The following is a 16,743-nucleotide window of genomic DNA, read 5'->3' as shown; positions in this document are numbered from 1 at the left end:
ATTTTCTGTGTACTAAAAGTAGGCTTTACAGGTTTTTTTTTTTGTCAACAACATTTTATTGAGTCGTAAAGTAAATAAATATGAAATTGGTCACTGGATCCTTGATCTCTGGACATAAATAAAAATAAACAAAATCTGTAGTTTTTCTCAAAAGCATTTCCTTTCAGACATTAATGACATGAATGTCATTACACACCTCTGAGCTGAGCTCTTGCAGCTGACTGCGCTGCAAGTCAACTTCAATGTAATTCATAAAGAATGCAGGACATCTCATTTTGGGAAAAAAAAATGTTTTAGTCTGTTGTAGTTGTCGTCTTTATAATGTTTGGAAAGAGGTGTCATTTGATTTAAAATGGTGATTCACTTTGAAGTTATTAATTCCGGCCGAACTCTAACTTGACAGAGTGGCGCAGCGTTTGGAGCTGTGAGAACGGAACGGAGGACGATTCTCGTTTCTTGCTCGCAACAAGACAAGAGTCCCAGTTAGTGACTTTAATCTGAACAAAAGTGACTCACGATTGACATTTTTAAATGGCTTTGAGAGGGGTTAATGAACCAACGAAGCAGTGGGTCGGAGAACTACTTCACTGCTTCAAGCTTGAAGAACAGTCGCTGCATAAGCGGTTGATTACAGACCTGCTGCAGGGTCTGCAATCAACACAGACAAATTATCATTTTCCCGATAAAACACCGTCAAAACAACAGCCGCTCTGAAAGACCAATAAGGGAATCGTTAAGTAAAAAGGCTATTGATGTCAGTCGATCGAATCATTTAACGATTCTTGAAAAGAGCTGGTTCTCGATAGCCATCCCTTGCGCCCCCCCTGAAGAACTCTAGCACCCCCCAGGTGGGGCACACCTCACAGTTTGAAAACCACTGCCTTAAATCATTTTAAAGTCAGTTTTAAGCAGAAACGAGGCGATGATTGGTGAGTCGCTACTGATGCTCTGAAATTACGTAGGTGCTCTGATTGGTCCGCCGTCTTTTTTATGAAATAATTCTGAATTTATGAGGAAATGACTGTTGTACAAAAGCTTCAGATATCTACTGCTGACATAAGATGATAACTGGAGTGCAGGTTCAAGCAGAAACAAGGTGATATCATTGAATTGCTGGTGGCGCTCAGAAATGACGCTGCTGAGCTCTGAAATGAAACATCGCGCAGTGAAGGCAGGACGGACTGATTTTTAGGGGGGACCGTTCGGTCGGCAACACCGCGATTGTGATTGCACCTAATGTCAGTGTTGTTGCTCTGTAAAGTCTGAAGGAGCTGAGCGTTTATTCCTTTCCCTGACGTGGCGTATTCGTCAACTTTCAGATGATCCTCCACGAGTGGACCACACACAGACATCTACATAAGAAATTAATTTATAAAATGAAAACATTACACATTAAGAACGTTATGACATTAATACATGTTGTACCAAGGACCATAGTGGTTCCGAGATCGTAGTGGTTCTGAGATCGTAGTGGTTCCGAGATCGCTGGTCCTAAGGTCTCTAGAAACCAGTTAAGATGTTAGAACTGAGGAGGTTATTGGTATGTATAACAGTGGATAAGATGATGAGGAAGAACCACAGCAGCATAACGTTGCAACAAACTGTCCTGTTGGGCCACAGCTTATCTCAGGCCAGCTCTACTGATGACTTCAGCATTTTCAGCTGAACCTGTGACTGTATTATCCTCACCATCATAAACAACACAAATTAGCTGACAAAAGAACAGGATCAAGAGAAAATGCTGCCTGAAATTTTTGGCTACTTTGATGTTGTCATTTACATGGAACTTGTCAAGTCAAAGATTTTTGTGTCCAGAGGCAGATTCCTGGCCATGATGTGGTTCCTTCATCTTTGTGACCAACTCCGTTTCACTGACATTTGATGGATGTACTAACATACGTACATTGCTGTGGGTACAAGCAGAGCTTACACACGTCGTGAACCCAACTATGTGATGTGTTTATAAACACGGCACCACATAAATAGTAGAAAAACTCTGTGCTTGACCTCTGAGGAGGTTCTGCTGCTGGCTCAAAACCGCAATGCACCAGCACTGCGCCTGACCACACTTCATTTTAACACCAACAGGCCCAAGGGCACACAGATGAGCACACGTATATTTGGTAGTCGAGCACTGAGCACAAAAATGACAACTGCATTGGTCGGAATGTAGCAGCAAACCTTATGAACCAGACTTTTATCTTGGTTGTCTTTTTCAGCCGTTTCTCCACTGGGCTGGTAATTGGTGCATAAGCCCTTCAAGAGCCAAGTGGTCCCATCAGGAACATGGTGCATCAGCGTCTTTCCATAATGCTTCATGTTGCTCTCAGCTTGGTCAAAAGGCAAACGTCCAATGTAACGGAGTGCCTCCTGGTAGTTCTGAGAGAGACACAGAAAATGATGCAATGACACACACACACACACACACACACACACACACACACACACACACACACACACACACACACACACACACACACACACACACACACACACACACAATTGTTGTCTTTCTTGCAACGTACCTGTACAAAATGAACAGAGAAGACCTCAATATGATCAAAACAGAGACTAAATCTTTTACCCTTTAATTCTTTAATTTTGTGAGATTTTTTTTTTTCTTCATCTCTTACATTTCAAAAATGTATACATATACTGGGGACATTCATCTTAGCATCCATTATGCTATCACAAACATCTGGAACCATATGTAAATTAATCACTAAAACTGGGCCCACAAAAATAGAAATGTAATGGTATACTATACCGTTACATATACTATACCATGGTATGTATAAACTTAATAAGTGAGCTTTCATAAGCACATTTACCCAAATTTTGACATGTCCAAATATATAAGTTTGTACAGCTACTGTATTTCCTTTTTTGAAGGTGGGGGGGTTACCAGCCGATAGGCCGCTAACCCTGTCGTAGTCATCGGCATCATCAGTTTATTGCAATATCCCAAAAACTTAACTTTTTCTAATTTGGCAAGGGTGTAATACTGGTCATTGACATTGTTCCCATCTAAAAATCATATCTGTAGATTCGTTCGTTTGGAAATGTCGGCCATTTTCACACTGAAAATAGCCATTTTGAGCAGTTAAAGGCAATTTTCTCAAAAACTGTAATAACTTTTAATTTAACAAGGGCACAATATTGGTCATTATTATCACTTTACCGGGGCGTTGCTGGGCCGGTATCGTAGATTTACATTGACGCTACCTGGCTATACCCGCCTGCTGTTAGTAAACAAATGACGTCATAGCGCGCGCAGCCCAAGAACTGTCCGCAGAGGAAAAAAAAAAAAGAAAAACTGTCCGCAGAGGAAAAGATAAAAAGGCGAGAAGTGTGTGTTGGTCCCAATATGGATATTCCAGATGATTTTCTCATGGATGGTATGACAATGAACAGCACCCAAAGCAGCCAGCTTGATCAGGACGCACTGCCGAATTTGGAGAGCAGCGCGCGCCAGCCGACATGACAAAAGTTAAAGTGAGCCAACTTTTTATGTACGTGTTACGTGTTGTGTATTTCAGTAAAGTGATAATAATGCAAATAACATGCTGTTGTCGTGCGGTATGCCCTCATCTAACTCGGGCGAATAGCTGTCATTTTGGGCGACTGGGCATGGACGTCGGGCCTCTTGAAAATGCATACCGCCCTCCAAAAGCATGTTATTGTATTATTGACATTGTTCACGTTCCAAAATTATTTGCATAGATTCATTCATTTGGAAATGGAGGCCATTTTCATGCCGAAAATGGCTATTTTGCCTTGGGCTTTAACTGAGCAGGGCCCTTGGCACTCTACTTTACCTTGAGATCTTCCAGCTGGATCTTCAAGTACCACTCATGGTGCATGTGTTTCTCAGCAAGGAAAACAGCATGACTGCGGTAGCCAGCTTGCCGAAGAACTTTGATTGCAGTCTCAACATCAAAGTGGACCTCACTTAAACTGCTCTGTTGATGATACGATATCAAAAAGACAAAATGACAATGAACACTTTAGTACTTTACACACTACTATGAAAGAGGGTAAATAGTAAATTAACTGTATTTCTATAACACTTTTCCAAATGAACATCTCTGAGCTTGACCCATGTACTTTAGTATATTGTACATTCATGTGAGGGAGCATAATTCAGCCTCCAACACTCACCTTGATGAAATCCTCAAGCTTATTGCTGTCTTTCAGCTTGGTGTAACAGTTCAGCAGCAGGGTGGTGTGGTCAGCATTGGCTAGTGACTGCCTATGCAAAGCTTGTAGATATGCAGTCAGGTTATGGATCCTCTGTGCATCCAGGAATTTCCTGATGACGTAAGACGGCTCCAGTTTCCCAATAGTCCTGTAATAAAATATGATGTTTCAAAGGTACATTAGAGAACAGGAAGAACACCTGGTAGTCCAGTCTCCAAAAAATGAAAACAATAAGTGCGGGTCATACATTGGAACTCAATAGCAATCACAGAACCTTTAGTTGTGAATACCTGTACTTGTTTTGCTTGGCCTGTGTAGAAGAATTTTTAGGTCCTTATTTGAACTATGATGAACTATCAAGTGTCCTGATCTGAACTGTATGTCCTCTGGCTGAACTAGCAGGTGTTCAACCCAAAAAAAAGGGCTCTATTAGTCATTCGGTCTGTCAGGGGCTTTCCAAGGCCTCTTAGGTGCTTTCCCGCAGGCCAGGTGCAGGGGGCCTCAGGCCAGCTGCACCTGTGGCCGAAGGTCTTTTAAAAAAATCAGTTGTAAATCCTTCAAGTTTTAATGGGAGCGTTTGTCATTGAAATAATGGCCTAACACCTGCTTAGGGTTCACTAGAGGACGCTTCCAATAGAAAACCATGTTTTGGGAATAAAATAAATAAAAAAGTCGAAGGAGGAGCGATGCCCGCGGGTCTCCAATAAATAGATGAGCGCGGTCGTCACATATTCAGTCTCTCTAGAGGACTCAGTTTGTATAAGCTCTGTGTCGAAGGCTTAAATAAACTTAAAAACTCTGTGCATTTTATCTCGCTTAAGGCTGAATTATTCCAAAGTGTTGTGTCCTTTTCGAACAAACCACTTGCAGTTAGTTTGTGTTATCTAACGAAGACATCCTGAGACGATCAAAAGAAGGACCACGACAGAACTTGTCGAGCCGGCTTCAGGAGGGTCCAGGGGCATTCCGGCAGCCTGGGGCAGTCCAGCTCATCCCTCCAGACCGTAAATAACAGTGATCACGACTAAAAGGTAAGCAGAAACCTTTTATAACTTCTGCACGATCTGGAGGAGTGAGTCGGGATTTCCACCCAAGTTGACAGGTGATATTTTTTAATTGCCTCTTACCCAAAAGAACCTGGACTAAGAAAATTGACAAGAGACTAAAAAAGATAAGATTGAAAATTATCAGGCCTTGTAGATAAAATGCTCAGAAGGTGTGTGTGTTCCCGGGAAAAAGAATGTCTGTGTGAGTGAAAGGTCAGGAATGTTCATAAACTCTGGTGCGGAAAAGAGTGCGTGGAGAACTAACCTGGATGCTTGGGGAATAATTGGTGTTGAAATTCGTTACTAATGTGCCGGCTGATAGCATGCGCTGTAGGGTTAGTTTAGGGGAGTATACTGACAAATAGGTACAAGGTAATATGAGGTTATTTAAAGAAAAAAGAGACAGAAGTAAAATAAGTGAGAAAAAAGTGTTTAACAGAGAATACGTGCAGAGGAAGCACAAGATAAGCGCCTGAGGGGGCGCAGTAGAAATACCGTACGTGATAAAGAGATTTAAAGAGAAAAGTGCAAAGTAGCACAGCTGACAGTAAGTAAAAAGAGCTCAATAAAGGACGTCATTTTTTAAGAAAAGAGAAAAACTATAAAAAAAAAAAAATTGAAGAGTTAGTGCAGAATACATGAGAATTAATGAAGCAGAAAATAGTGCAGTAAGGCACCAAATACACGCTTGTGGGGCGTGGGAGAAGAATAAGTAATTAAGTACACAGTAATATGAGTTTTTTTTTATAAGAAAAGAATTGGAAAAAGAGAGTATTTTCAGTGCAAAGGCACATTAAGCTCACGAGGAGCTCAGTAAGTGAAAAAAAGTAGAAGAAAGTGCAGAAAAGCACAGGATACGCACGCGAGGCACGGTAAGGCGTAGAAGTAAATGAAATATTGTATGCTCAGAGAGGAGCTTGTTAAAAATAATATATTAAGCACAACTTGTTAAAAATAATATACAAGTTGCTGGCAGCGCCGGAGAGCTGTCTAACGATAATCAAACAAAACACATTGGTGTTAAGTGATTAAAAAGGTTGTTTAAAGCCACGGAGTAAAGGGTGGCAGAAGTCTAGATAGAGATATATAGAAAGTTGTTTTTAATCATTTTTGTGTATAAAGCTTTTGAAGATTGGTGTGTGGGAGAGCGGAGAGTAAGCGGGGAGTTGCAGGCAAAGCTGTGAGGGCTTGCAGGCTGGCTAACATACAAGATTAATGTAAAGAGTACGAGGAGGAGGAGACGTTTAGACCCAACAGAAGGACTTGGGAGGTGCATGACAGGCAAAGAGGAAAGTGTGAAACAGAGACAGTGAAGAAAAAGACAGGAGAAGAGACTGCTATGTAAATACAAAGAAGGTAGATATTATTTCAAAGAAAGAAAACTAATAAACAAACATAGCAGAAAAAGACAAGAGAAGCGGAAAGTGAAAATTAGAAGGAAAATAGAAAGTCGGGAGCAAAGACATTAGGAAGTGTTAGGGTTGTAAGAGGATTAAAGAAATAAAGTTGGTTATAAATCAAAAGAGTTAAGGCTTGGATTACAGTGAAAAAGCTGACAGACTGATCAATGCTTGGGACAGTCATTGATGGGAGACTTAAGTGATGATGAAATAATACTACTGTTATGTGTCGGACGCAGCTCGGAGAACCGACCAGCGTTTGAAGGACCCAGTATGAAATAAGCAGAGCACGGTACAAAGGCTAACTGAATTTAATACATAACAGTGATGTGATACAAAACAACAAAAGAGTGTGCGGTCTGGCGTGGTGGTGATACGGTGCGCTCCCAGCAGCGCTAACGGTCCGGAGCCAGAAGCCGTTCGGACCCAAGGACCCCGCCGACACCCCCCAGGTGGCCGCAACAAACCGAGTCTGTGAAAGAAGGAACCATTATGTGAGTCCACACTCTACACACAGAGAGACCACTCAAAGGTGTACATAAACAGCAAACACTTCCTGGCTTAATTACTAATCAGCTTCCCAAGCTGCAGGCATGGAACATCCAGTTCACAAAACTCCACTGCAGTGGAAGCCGATACATGACTAACGTACAGCTCAATATAATAAGGCGTGAGGGACACCACATTTACTGACTGTATAAACGTTAGTCACAAAATCTAACGTACCTCAGGAAGTGTGCTGACGAGCGTGAGACCTCACCCCCTCCTCTTTCACAGACCGTGCATCAAACCCTGGACGTTCTCTGCATCCACTGATGATGAGATGGCTCCCGAGACGACGATCTCACCCGTCTGGTTACAAGGTCGAGTCTCTGGCAAATACACACTGTATACTCCAGTCTTAAATGCCACCATGTTCCAATCCATATAGATGCACCACAGCTGTGAGTCCTGACGAGCCGCAGGTGAGGTCCTGATAAACTCAGCTACACAGCCACTCAGTCCCAAATGCAAGCCACCTGGAAGGAAAACCAAAAGACAGAAACAAAAAGGCAGCCAGGCCCCCCCAGCCATACAACAACTCCCAGAACATTACTTGACTGACGGAGACATTGAAACCCAGGGAATCAGAACACATTTTTGGCTGGAAAGGACCTATTCTGACAGTGTAGGAGCAGAACATTGGCAGGACAAACAAGAGATCAATCAGAAATTATGGCAGATTACTAAGGTAGTCAATCTGAAGCAAAAGAAAGAACAATTCCCTCTAATTAATTGGGAGCTGCTGATAAGACGTCTGTGGCATCAGGGTTTAACCCCGTGGCTGGAGCTGCTTTGTGCTGATCCTAATAAAGAAATTAGCATACCATTAAATTATTTAATAACTCTACCAACCGATCCAGGTGAAGAACTGTTTCCTAGGTTGACTCTGACTGTGGTCCCAAGGAAGGTTCGGTGGGAAACAGGTAAATTTTCATATTTAGTTAAAGAAAAAGAAGACAGGCAAAACAGTTGGAAATTTAATCCTTTTAAGGGTTTAAAATATAAAACAGGTGTTACAGCCGGCAAGCTATTGGTCTGGATCAGGACAGCCCCTGAGGGACTACCAGAACACCATAGAAACATCTCACATAGTGTTTGTCAGGGTTACATGGGTAACTCTCAAGGTCAAGGTCGGGAAAGTACCCCGCTAGACTTAGTACTAAGAAAATATCCAGGAAAACGCATTAAGGCCAACCAATGTATGAGAAAGTGGCACAAAAGGTCACATGGGGGCAGGCAATGGCCTTTGGAGGGATCATTTGATCCGGTGATGTGTGAAGCAGTTGCGGTAGAAATACAGAAAAAAGAAATTAAAGATCAGCAGAAGAACGTGAATAACAACAAAAAACGCACTGAAGAAAAAGAAGTTTTGGCCTTGTTCAAGCAGGAAGCGCAGAGGCTACAGCAGAAAAGAGAAAAAATGACAGAGGAAAGATCCAAAGAAACTAAAGCCAGTGCACCGAGCTGGGAAGCAGAGCCACCCCCATATAAACGTCATGATATGGGAAGAACAGCTGGACAATTTGTATTAGGAACTCGTGAAGAGGACCAAGGCATGGATGTGGAGGGCAAATTCACACTGACACTAAAAGCTCGGGAGCCACAAGGAGACAGGTCCTCGGCCTGTCAAATGGATCATACAAGGTCTCCAAGTCCGGAAGTAAGTGGTTGCTCACCACGACCAGCAGGGGGGGCCACATATAATGGTGACACTGAGGCAAACGAGGATAGAGAGAGAGACCTGAAGGCCCCACCTGCACATCGAGGTCCACTGAAAACCGTCCCCTCCCACCATAAGTCAACCGACTGGACCTTCTCAGGCTATAGAGGCTCCAAAGAGTGGCACAAGAGCTTCTGTGACACACTGGATCTGGCCAGAAGAGATAATGAAGAACTAGCTGAGCAATTTCGGCTAGCGAAGGAAAGAATGCAAAGACATAGGGACGCCGAGGAAAGAAGAATATTACAACAATCGACGCCCAATCAAGGAAATCACATTATAGAGCCACCCACCCGGAAGATTTCTGGTGAGGTCGTCATTGAGAGTGCAAAAGAGGCCCGACAACAATGTGTAGCCAAAGACATAACGGCTTTAGAACAGGACATAACTAACTGGATGGACCGCCAGGGACCAGTCAGTCGCACTCGATCTGGAAGACAATATGGAGCCCCCACAGAAGAAGAGGAGGACGAAGACCTCATATGCCCACTGGTGGTTAGAAATGGTCATCATGTGTATACCCCATGGAGCTGGACAGACATGGTGGGGCTGGCCAACAGGCTGCCAGACATCACCCAAGGAGCTGGGAGATGGATAACTGCCTTAGAAGAAGGCACTGCAGGGGTAACCTTGTCTTTAGGTGACATAAAAGCCTTGCTAATGCATGTCATGGGAAAACAGGACACTGAAGAATTAGCAGGAAAGGTTGGACTAACACAGATGATGGGCACTAATCAACATGATGAAGTCCCCTTTAATCGCTATAGAAACTCCATGTGGGAAGGACTGAGAAGAAAGTACCCTGAGGTCTTGGATCCCTCTAAATTGGATGATGAGGAGTGGACACATGAAGAGTGCCCAAAGAAGTTCCTGCACCGATTCCAGAAGAGATGGGCGGAGGAAACAGGAAATGCATGGAACCATTCTCCAGCAACTGAAATCCTGTTTAAAATAACTGTAAAAAAGGCTCTACCAGATGAGGTTCAGAAAGCCCTAGATGGAGTCGTGGGACTATCGAAAATGAATTGGGCTTTATACTCTGAGCATATTTGTCACCATCTTGAAATCTATAAGAAAGAAAAACAAAAAGAAGAAGATGCAGCAAAATCCCTGATGAAAAAATTGGTGCAGATGCAGTTGGGAGAACTAACCAAAGGCAAGAAAGAAAAAACAAAGACCCAGGCACCAATGATGACCCCTGTTCCTTCTGAGCCGGCAAGCACAGGCCCTATGGCAAACACTGCTGCCACCATACAGGCACCTGTGGTAACAGCCACACAGAGCCCCCAAGGAGCAGCAGGGAGCACTCCTGCAGGAGAAGTCTCAGCACCAGTGGAGCATCACTATCACTACCATAGCACTGGCACACCCAGGAATGGACCCACCTACAGTCATGGGTGGAGAGGAGAGTCACGGAACTTTCAAGGTCAAAGAGGAGGGTGGCGAAGAGGATCTCGCCAACCTTCATTTGGAAGCAGATTCCAAAACTCAGCTCCCAGGAACAGTCAAGTGGGACCGCCTATGGGACCAACACCCCCAATAGGGGATCAACCCTCCAATAAGTGTTGGAGCTGTGGACAACCTGGACATCGAATGAGAAATTGTCCGGCCTGACCTTGGGTTGGACCCTCTGCCTATTGGCAATAGGGGGGCCTAGAGAAGACAGAGGGGGGAAACGGTGGCATTGGCTATTTCGATGATACCTAAGGAAGAACCAACCGTCACCGTTAATATACAAAACAGAGATTTCCCTTTCATGGTGGATACAGGGGCAACATACTCTTGCATAGGGAAAATGGGCGCTCATCTCCCCCTCTCTGGGTCTGTAATTAAGACCATCGGCTTCTCTGGGAAAACTCAAATAATACCTTTTACACGCCCACTTCCTGTAACGATTGCAGGAAAAACAATTGAAGCACCCCTGTTATACTCACAAAATACACCTGTGAATTTGCTGGGAAGAGACATTTTATGTAAGCTACAAACCCAGATAGTGTGTACCCATCAAGGACTGCAAATACACTTTCCTGACGAAGCACTCACCAACATTATGGTGCTTATGGACATGGAAAACAAGGTCCGACCTGTGCAACCCATGGTATACTGGCTGAAGTTACAACCAGAAAATTCAAATCTCCAACTGGAATGGGAAAAATGGAAGCCCTGGGCAGAAAAACACTATGCAGCAGTATATACACCTAGTTTACCTTTACATGTCACCCTGATGTTCGATGCCAAACAAGAACAGACTGACTATGCATTCTGCTGAGATGCATTGATGAATCAACGGCTGTTTCACATAACCACCACAGAAATTTATTTAGGCCCCCAAGGGGCCGCAGCTTCTGTCAAGCTAACTTCAGCTGAACAACAATGGTATCAAGTGCCGAATGCCACGCCTCATGTGACCCTTTTAGTCTCTGAAAAGTACGAATCCCATGACCTAAGTCCAATGGTAAAGACAGCCTCAGAAGTTGAAGAATGGCAGAACATGTAAAGTCCACAAGTACATCTGTCAAAAGACCAGCAGTTTATACGAATTAACTTAAAAGTAAATGATGAGGCTATAGCTCAAAAAGTGGAGCTCAATCCTAGACCAGAGGGACAGATGGTGTTGTCGACCCAACAAGAGAAATTGTTAGAGCAAATACCACCAGTGGTGTGGTCCAAAAGCAAAACAGATGTAGGATTAGTAAAAACAGCCTTACCAGTAACAATAAAAGTAAAACCGGGAGCAAAACTGCCTCACCAAAGGCAATATCCATTAAAACCTCAGGCTATTGAAGGCATAAAACCAGTAATTAAGGAACTAATGGCAGCTGGAGTTTTAATAAAAACTGCAAGCCCATGCAATACTCCTATCTATCCTATCCCTAAAAACAATACCAAAGAGTATCGGCTGGTACATAATCTGCGTCCTATCAATGCAATAATAGAAATGGATGCACCTATAGTACCTGATCCGCATACTATACTATCAAGCATCCCTGCTGGAGCAAAATGGTACACAGTAATCGATCTGTGTTCAGCCTATTTCAGTGTGCCTGTGCACCCAGATTCACAACATTTGTTTGCATTCACATTTCTGGGACAACAGCTAACATATACACGGCTACCTCAGGGACTGAACCTGTCCCCAGCCATCTTTAACAAAGTCCTGGCTGAAGATTTACAACACCTTGACATACCCAGTACATTGGTGCAATATATGGATGATCTCCTTATTGCATCAGAGACTCAAGAACAGTGTGAAAAAGATTAATTAATTGTATTGCATGCATTGGCAGATGGAGGTCATAAAGTAAGTAAGGACAAATTGCAGTTCTGCAAACAACAAGTAGAATACTTGGGAAGACAGTTGTGTGGGACCACGCGATGTATAGCCCCAAGCCAAGTGGAGGCTATAATCAAGGCTCCCAAACCCCAAACAGTGGGACAGATGCTTTCATTCCTTGGGATGGCAGGGTACAGTCGGCCGTGGATTTGTGATTATGCTATAAAAACTGCACCTTTGCGTGCCATGATTAGAGCAGTGGGGCAAACAAGCAATGCAGCTCTCCTCGTCTGGACAGATGAGGCAACGGGAGCTTTTGAGGCCCTAAAAACAGACATGCAATCTGCTCCCGCGTTAGGTAACCCAGATTATGGGAAACCTTTCCATTTGTATGTTACTGAAAAAGCTGGATATGCTTGTGCTGTACTAATGCAGGAAACAAATGAAGGAAAACAACCATTGGCCTATTATAGTACAAAGCTTGACAACATTGAAACAGGATTGCCACCATGCTATCAGGGTCTAGCAGCAGCTGCCTTTGCATTTCAAAAAGCATCATCCATAATCATGGGACATGCAGTAACGTTGTACACGTCGCATCAGTTACATGCCCTGCTAACCAGTCAACGTTTTGTCTTAACACAAGCTAGACGCACTGGATATGAAGTTGTGTTGTCCGCTCCAGAAATAACAATACAACGTTGTCACACGGTGAATCCCGCCACCAAATTGACCACACCGTTAGATGGTACTCCACATAACTGTGTGGCAGAGACAGAGAAATTTTTGAGAGCCAGAGAACATTTGTATAATCACGCCATAGATGCAGATCTAACCCTGTTCGTGGATGGCTCATGCTTTCGGGATGCCGCGGGATTGCATGCGGGTATGGGGATTGTTAAACTAAACACGGATGGCGAGACCTTTGAATTACTGGAATCCCAAGGAATTGATCAGCCTTGTTCAGCCCAACTGGCAGAAATCAAAGCCTTAACTATGGCTTGCCAGATAGCTAAAGATCAACGTGTTAATATTTACACAGACTCAGCCTACGCTTATGGCGTATGTCATATACATGCAAACATTTGGAAACAAAGGGGATTCCTGAGAGCAGATGGCACCCCTGTCACTCATGGAGAAGCAATTTCCCAACTGTTACAAGCTCTCCAATTACCGTCTGAGGTAGCCATCATTAAATGTGCAGGTCATCAAAAGAATAATAACATCATAGCTCAAGGTAACAACCTAGCAGATGACGCAGCTCGCAAAGGAGCACAAGGGAAAAATATGTTTCCCCTGTTAACCATCCAAGATTGTGCCCCACTGGTTTCACTTGACGCACTGATAGTGGCTCAAAGTAGGGCCAGTGGAGAAGAAAAACGAATGTGGGCTAAACGAGGCGCTATTGAGACACGTAGTCAGGGGCCAGCGGACAAGCTGTGGCGCAGTAGTCATGGACATTTTGTGTTACCCACCAATTTATTACGACATGCAATCATTTGGGCCCACGGACCTGATCATTGTTCGCTAGTCCAAATTATGAACAAACTAAAAGCTGTCTGGTGGTCACCATATATGGCAGCTACAGTGGACCGTTTGTTGAATGAGTGTGAGGTATGTGCACAGTACAATGTCCGGAAATCATTCACAGCCCCTTTAGCCCACATTCCGGTCCCTGATGGGCCATTCAGACATCTTATGATGGATTTCATAGACATGGGAGCTGAAAATCGAGTGATATGCAGATTCAGCCGATGGATTGAGGCAGTAGCCTCTGCAAATCAAGACCATAAAACGGTAGCCAAATTCTTGTGCCGAGATGTCTTTCCAAGATTTGGCATTCCAGATACTATCTCATCTGACAACGGTAGGGCTTTTGTAGCCAAGGTTACACAAGAAACATTCAAACAATTGGGTATCAAACAGAAATTTGGGTGTGTTTATCACCCCCAATCAAATGGGGTGGTGGAACGGGCTAATGGCATTTTAAAGAACAAACTAGCAAAAATCATAGCAGACAGCAATGGCAAACTAACCTGGCTGGATGCGTTGCCGCTTGCTTTATTGTCAATGCGCTCACAAACTAACCGACTAACCAATTTGACACCATTTGAAGCTCTTACAGGTCGGCCGATGCCTATTCCATACCTGAGAGGACCCTACGAAGGACCATCGCTGGAGCAGCTACAAGACGAATGGCATAATTATCTGAGACAGTTAACCCAAATACACAAAACTATCTTTTTGCAGGTCAAAGGTGCTACAGAAGATAGAGAAGCAGGGATTCCACTCGAAAATCAGACCGTCCAGCCTGGTGATCTGGTTTACGTCAAAGTGTTCAAAAAGAAGTGGGACAGGCCCCGCCGAGAAGGTCCTTTTAAAGTTATTCTTGCCTCACGTACAGCAGTCAAAGTAGACGGTAAGGACACTTGGTTCCATTTAAACCACTGCTGTAGGGTTGGTGGCCCAGCGCCCCTGCAGCCTCGGCAAGCTCGTCTTGGCAGAGCCGCCGGGCCAAGGGGGGAAGCAAGAGAAGCCAGAGACCCTACAGCAGCACTGAGGGATGGCCACGCCTCCCTGCAGCCAGAAGCAGCACCGAGGGAAGGCCACGCCTCCCTGCAGCCAGGCGAACACCAGCCAAGGCGCTCACAGAGACTGATTGAACAAAGACGACGCACAGCTTCAGAGAGTAGTGGATCCCTGCCAGATAGAGCAGCGACAGACTCAGATGCAGACTCAGAAACAACTGGAGACGCAGGCCAACAGACAGACAGAGATACAGACCGACAGATAGACAGGCCACAGGAGACATCACACTCGGACAGCAACTCAGTAGATTTACCGACAGAAGAACCGCAGGAAGTACAACCCAGACAAAGCACAGATACACCACACATCCCTAGTGACAGCTCATCTAGCGACGGCTCACTCAGTAGCACATCTAGTAGCACATTTCAACAGTCATCAGAGCAATGATTAAGGAATTAGTCAAGGGATTGTCCATACTACTGGTGGTCAGTATGGGAGAAAATAGACATCCAAAACATACAACGGACTGTGCCGTGGCCATGGCCGCAATAGCAACTAAACAAGGCATTCTAAACACAGGAAAAACATATAATTTGGTATACATTAAATCAAAAGCCTACAAGAACATAGGAATACAGGGAAAGCTGGGGGATTACATATTAGGCGAAGCCATTAGCATCAAATGTGAAGAGGAGGGAACACTCAACATAGAGGTAATTTGTGATAAAAGAGGATGCAGGGAAACCAAGCAAGACATAACTGTTACAGTACATGAAGCCACAAAATGGGTAAAAATCAAACCAAGGAAAAAGAGGACAATTAGAAGCCTAGAAACAAGCAGTCACTTAGGGAGATGGGATCCCAGTACAGACCTAGCCCGCACACAAGGGTTGAAGACCAATTTATTTTACCAATGGTTGAAATTTTCGGCTAGGCAGATCAGTGAAAAGCCTTGCATAGCCTGTCACCGGAAGGGTGTGATACCTCAGGCTAAACCCCTACCTGATATCAACAACTGTTATAGGAGTCCCCAACATAACTCAGACCAAGCAGAGTGCTATACACAATGTGTTATGAAAATGGCAGTAGGGGACGAAAAATATGCTGCCGACAGTAAACTTTGTCCAGTGCCTCTAAGTACAGAAGGAACCGTTCCACCTATGATTAAGATAGAGAAAGGGATGATACACCCATTTTGTATAGCTAAAGGCTTAGTAGCACAATACATAAGCGATTGGCAGGTAGGGACGACCCAGTCAAAACACCACATACAGTGTATGCAAAAGCAGCAAGAATATAAACCGGCCAAAGCATCATGGAACATTACCGTATGTCACACCCTGCCTGCAGCAGGCATACAGTGTGAACAAATAGTACCGGCCACAGGGGGGGTCTGTAATTGGACTGAATCTCACCCATGCTTCATGGGTATCTACTCCAAATTTATCTAAGGGAACGGTACCCTTAGCTGACATCTTTTGGATATGCGGACAAAAAAGGAAACTCCTGTCATCGCTGTCCCCGAATTGGAAAGGCCTTTGTGCTCCCGTGATGCTCACAGGAGCAATAACAGTAATTGAAATGCCAAATTCAATACAACCCATGCCACAGAAACTTTGTAAGAAAAGAGGAATAATGACGTTTAAAACAGACTACAACGTCACAGTAAGAAACGGGATACCAGAAGGGATACCCCGACAATTAGAAGCCATAGACAGTAGCAGAGTTAAAGCAGATGAAGACGCGGATAAATGGGGATGGGCATTGGCTCTGTTCGGGGTTACTCCAAAAATCCGTTCTAGGTTCCAGGAGGTGCAGTGGATTAATTACTTGTGGTATAATCAACAAAGATATTTGAATTGGACATTGGCAGCTGTAGGAGCCTTAACCGAACAACTGCACGCCACCTCGCTAATGACAATGCAAAATAGATTAGCTATCGAGATGATGATGGCTGATGAACAAGGAGTTTGTATTATGATCAAAGCCACCGAATGTTGCACAGCTATTCCCATGCGTACAGGGGAAGAT

At 44.0% G+C, this 16,743-nt stretch overlaps 1 protein-coding gene across 1 annotated transcript in view; it reads right to left on the bottom strand.

Annotated features, from left to right (window-relative positions):
- Positions 1-16,743, bottom strand: part of vps11 (VPS11 core subunit of CORVET and HOPS complexes) — a 55,864-nt gene that overhangs the window by 31,065 nt on the left and 8,056 nt on the right. Inside the window, exons 8-10 of the mRNA XM_034178858.1 lie at positions 4,162-4,348; positions 3,819-3,962; positions 2,182-2,379 (exon numbers count right to left, since the gene is read on the bottom strand). Of these exons, the coding sequence (XP_034034749.1) occupies positions 2,182-2,379; positions 3,819-3,962; positions 4,162-4,348 (529 nt within the window). The remainder of the gene's footprint in view (positions 1-2,181; positions 2,380-3,818; positions 3,963-4,161; positions 4,349-16,743) is intronic.

This window comes from Thalassophryne amazonica, chromosome 9, assembly GCF_902500255.1.
Source record: "Thalassophryne amazonica chromosome 9, fThaAma1.1, whole genome shotgun sequence".
NCBI lineage: Eukaryota > Metazoa > Chordata > Actinopteri > Batrachoidiformes > Batrachoididae > Thalassophryne > Thalassophryne amazonica.
This window is presented reverse-complemented; position numbering and strand designations above follow the sequence as displayed.